Source organism: Rhododendron vialii, chromosome 11a (assembly GCF_030253575.1).
Source record: "Rhododendron vialii isolate Sample 1 chromosome 11a, ASM3025357v1".
NCBI classification, from domain to species: Eukaryota; Viridiplantae; Streptophyta; class Magnoliopsida; order Ericales; family Ericaceae; genus Rhododendron; species Rhododendron vialii.
In genome coordinates, this window is record NC_080567.1 from 20,635,782 (window position 1) to 20,640,885 (window position 5,104).

At 38.4% G+C, this 5,104-nt stretch overlaps 1 protein-coding gene across 1 annotated transcript; it reads left to right on the plus strand.

Annotated features, from left to right (window-relative positions):
* Positions 1-1,705: 1,705 nt before the first annotated feature.
* LOC131307401 (putative small ubiquitin-related modifier 8) lies at positions 1,706-3,812 on the plus strand. Its single transcript, XM_058333886.1, has one exon. It carries the CDS (start codon positions 3,237-3,239, stop codon positions 3,612-3,614), a length of 378 nt encoding a protein of 125 aa, XP_058189869.1. The 5' UTR covers positions 1,706-3,236; the 3' UTR covers positions 3,615-3,812.
* Positions 3,813-5,104: the final 1,292 nt, after the last annotated feature.

Below are 5,104 nucleotides of genomic sequence, written 5' to 3' on the forward strand. Positions count from 1 at the left end.
AAAAGAGAGTACGATGCTACAAGAAAAAACATCAACGGCGACACTCTTCGGTGTCAACAAATTTAACTTGTTGCGGAATATAACGACTAGAAATTTTAATTGTTTGTCACCGAAAGCATTTGGGAAACCTGTAGCCAACGCAAGTGGTTGGCTGAGGTCTAATGCTACCTGGGCAGAGTTCGTTTTCCTTCTCTAAGGCCCCATTCCAGAATACTTTTTTTAAAAATAAGTATTTATTTCACATTTTCAAACTCACAAATAATGTAAATGAAAAATAATTTTTCAATTTTTTTTGCACCGTATAAAAGATTTCGATGAGATCTATCAAACAAGATCCATATTGATAGAAAAATTATTTACGTAAGCACATAATATTTGAACTTGAAATTGCCTTATTAAAAATACGTATTTCCCTTTCGGAAAGGCCGCTGATTTTGCCACTCTTTTTTTTGTTAACTTTACTTCCCTGCAAGTTCATTTTTGATGAAAATATACGGAAAGTGACGTTAAAAAAAAAAAGAAAAAGATAGTGGTAAGGGCCTCCAATGCGGCGAAAAAGCACGGGGGGGGGGGGGAACTGAAGCCAGCGCGCCAAAAAAGAAGCCCTAAAGTTGACGTACATCGTTATCATCGTTTTCACTTGAAGCTCCGTGACTCTTCCCTCCTCTCTCTAACTCACGGTCTGCAGCAACCCACCTCCGTGGGGGACGAAATCCTGCACGCCGGTCTTCAACCACCGTCGGTCTCCCTCCTCAATGTGTTTTCTGGTATTCCTCCTTTTCCTCATGAACTTGTTCCACAATGTCTTCCAGTTTTGTGATGTTTTTGTTTTGCATGTGAGTTTTTAAGAAATTCGATTTTGTAGATTTGAAGTTCGAATCGGAAGCTAGGGTTTCCTCACGAAGGTCGAAAAGGTATTTTGTTTTATTTGGGAATTTCCATCTTGAAGATTTCGTTTTCAGTATGGGTTTTTGAATCTCTTTTTTCGGCTGACCATTTATTTTGGAAAAATGATGCTAAATGTGCCAATGTTGGTAAACAAGTTTGCTTCTTGGCTTCTTTTGCAAATCTGTTCCCCCGTAGATATTCTAATGGGTTTGGTCCTTGGCTGTTTTTTTTTTTTTTCTTCTAATCTGCAAACAGAATGGTCAATGGGTGTTGTTTTACCAATCTTTTATACTTTTCTCACTTTCGAAACTCTTTTATTTACATTTTACTGTTGATTGCTGAAATTTAGAGGTAGTTTAATATTATGGCTCATCTTTTTTAAATGATTTTCGAACGGTTTTTTTTACTTTACTGCTATCTAATCGGAATGCGTGAAATCCAAATGGGTAACTATTTATTTCACTAGAATTTAGAATTATAAAATATTGCTATGGAATCTATATAAATAATTATTCACACTTCTCGGAAATATGAATCAAAAGTTAATTCTTGTTTCAAAAAGAAAGGTATTGCCAGGTATTAGAAGATGAAAACCGTCAAATTAGCGATAACTTGAAAATAGTTGATCCCATGAACAATTGGGCAAGGACGAAGCTAGATTAACCTCTTAAGGGGAAACTAGCAAGTCTGTACAATATAAAAAGTATCACTGGTACAGTTTATGCACAATACAAAAGGCAGTCATTAATACTTAATTAGGCTGTGACAATAGAACAACACCATATGTTATTTTCGTACGGCTTGCTCAATTTGTCATGAGTTAGTGCAAAATTAGGGTGATCAGATGCTCAGATCAAACTGTACTATGTCTTGAAAAATTTAACAGCTAGTTCGATTTCAAAACCCAATTCATGTTTTGGACCGGAGGAGACCTGGTCTGGACCGTTCATTTGCTGTAATCAACGATTTGGATGTATTTTTACAATTTTACTGGCAAGAGTGTATTCTTAACGGTAAAAGCTCTTACTGGTAAAAGTGAATGAGAAAATTCGAACCATTGAATCTACCAATGGATGGTCCCGATCTGGACTGTCTCAAAACCATTGGACTAGAGAGGAGCCGGACCCTAAAATTTAAGGTAATTTACACCAACCTCCCCTGAGGTTTTTGAAAAATACTCTATGCTTCCAACCTTTCAACTTATAACACTAGCCTCCCTTGAATGGAAAAACTTAGGTCAATTAGATCCACTCTGTTATTCTTCCGTTAAATTTGTGGATTCTGGGTTACTGACCTTGAAAAACATACAATTTTACTCTCCATCCAATTTATTCCTGCAAAGTCTTAGTTCGTTGGTATGGATTCTTGGGGAAAACTTAGGGCAAAATGAGAGCTTAAAAGTTTATTTTTAAGGTCAGTAACTTGGAAGCAACAAATGTAACAATGAAATGGATCTAACTGAGCGTAGTTATTCCAATTTGAGGGAGGCCGGTGTAATAAGTTGAAAGGTTAGGGGCATAGCGTATTTTTGTCAGAAACCTCGGGGAAGGTAAGTGTCAATTACCCTAAATTTTAAGACAAATGTGTTCCAATTATATGGATACCGATATCTGATTAGTATAATTTGTTTGCAAGCATTAGCTACTTTGCGAGCCGAACAAAATGAATAATTCGGATCACTTTTGGGCCTGAAATGAGGCTCATATGAAGAGCACAACTGACCCTGTTGTTAGGGATGAGACAGTTTGGTTTGGTCGATTTTCAGGATAACTTCCCGCGGGACTAATTTCATCAGATTTGCAAATCAGACTGGCCTATATTTGTAATCAACCGAACCAAATTATTGTGCATGGGAGTGCTTCGGTTTGATTTCGCTTGGTCGGTTTGGGTCTCAAAGTGCAGTAGTACTATTACAAAGTCCATACGAGGTTTTGACCCCGACATTAATCGGGCACCTTGCTTAACAGTGAGAGTACGATCCCAAAGATTGGTCGAAGTGCACGTAAGCCGGCCAACCACTTTAACGTGATTTTTTGCTATGGGACGTGCTCTACAAGGAGTTTGAACATCAAAATGAATCCGAAATAGGGTTGAAATTAAACTTGGTGAACAGCACGGGGTGACCGGGAAAAACGAAAAAGAACAGCACGGGGTGCAGTCAATGGGCCAGCTTGAGACAAGCCGCCAAGAATACAGAGAGTTTGCCTCTTTTATATATAGGCTTACAAACATTGCCTCTTTTAGTCCTTGGAATCCCAAAGATTTGACAGATTCAAGGCCCCTCTCTCACTCTCTCTCTCTCTCTCTCTCTCTCTCTTGCTCTCTCTCATTACGTATATATATCCTTGATGAAGGACCAATCCTTAAGTTTTCTTTGGTGTAATTTCTCCAAAATTGTGAAGTGGCAGGGGAAAAGGCTAAAAATGGAGTGGCCAGCAGGAGAACCAAAGAAAGAAAGAACACATGTAACTGTGAAAGTGCAGAGAGAAAAAATGATAGACATCTATCTAAGGGTGGGACTTGAAGTACCGCTGCGTAAACTCAAGCTTGCTTACTGCGACCGGGTAGGTTTGGACTGCGACGAGGTTCGCTTCACTTATGATGGCACTAGGATCGGCGACAACCAAACTGCCGGTGATCTGGAAATGGAGGATGGTGATGTGATTGATGCTTGGTCTGATCAATGGGGTGGTAGTGGTGGTGCTAGTGCTAGTAGTTGTATTTGAATTCGATCCGGTGTTTGTTATTTGAAGTTTGAACAACACACTCTTTCTTACATTCTCTCTCACAAGTTAAAAAATAGCGTTAGATATCGCTATTTCTAGTTCCGAGTGTTATATTGATAGGTGTTGGAATATTCAAGGCACGTATGTAATGTGTTATTGAATATTATTTTGTATTTTAATGATAGTAAGTTTGGCAAATTCTGCTTATATTCTATTTGTTCATTTTCTAGGTTAGAAATTTCATACTGTATCAGAGCTGCTTTGCTACTTCATGTTACATACTTCCATCTTCTGAGAGAACAAGAAGCTCCAAGTACATAAGCTAACTCAGGAGGAGGGGACAACGTCCACAAATCCTTCCGTTGCGATAAACGAGAAGACGAACGCGTAAAGTGTTAAGTATAGCCAGACTTGAAATTTGCTCGCGCACATTGAATAGGATTTCCAGTCGCAAACTTGTTGAGACAATTATGCAGTGAAAAACACACTACATTTTCTTCTCTATGATTTCCCTATAACTTTCTTCAACCTTGGAGGAATTCCTCCATGAGAGAAACACATCTTGAAGCAGTTCATTTCGTCAGATCGAACCATTTGCTAACAAGATCTCTCTTTCCACCAATTCAAGAATGTGCTTCAACCGATGAATGAACTTCTCAGTTACTATGTTTCTTCTGATTCTCTGTTCAAATTTGGTACTTTTCAGCCATATGACACCAACATAGATGTCCCATTTGCATGAATTCCGAGCCGAAAGAACAGAACTCTCAAACATGGAACTGATTAGCAATCGCAGTGATATGAGATGGAGATTTTACACCAGATAACCTCGCAAAAACCGTTACTTACGCGGAAGTGATTGCTGAATGGGATGTCATGTTGGGCCATAACCTCGTTTACAATCTACCCTTTTTCCATTTTGAACTGGAGTTTTCTGCTGTATGCAGGTAAAATTGTCTTATTTTGTTGTGGACCCTGGCAGACCTTTGGGTGTTTTGGGCTATACCCTTGTGGTGTATTTTCCAACTCTTTGTTGGATTCCCTTCCCCTTTCCCCGTTTTTAATAAAATTTCATCTTCTGCCGATAAAAAAAAAAAAAAACAATTCCCTTTCCCCGTTTTTAATAAAATTTCATCTTTTGCCGATCAGTAATGCTACACACAGATTTTGTGCACAGATTTTTTGTGGGGCCCACTACGGGTTTCACACAAATAATCCGAGCCGTTCATTAAATGTAAAACATTTTTTCAAGGGCCCCCGCAAAAAATCAGCTCAATCCGATACTCATAGATGCTTGATTCAATCATTTAACTTTTCATTCGAATCTCAGGATAATGAAAAGTTAAATGATTGAATCAAACATTTATAGATATCGGATTGAGCTAATTTTTTGCAGGGGCCCTTGAAAAAATGTTTTACATTTAATGAACGGCTCGAATTATTTGTGTGGGACCCGTAGTGGGCCCCACAAAAAATCTGTGCACAAAATC

What these genes read in the sequence shown, in the direction of transcription:
- LOC131307401 (XM_058333886.1), top strand. Translation starts at nt 3,237, where the DNA reads ATGAAGGACCAATCCTTAAGTTTTCTTTGGTGTAATTTCTCCAAAATT.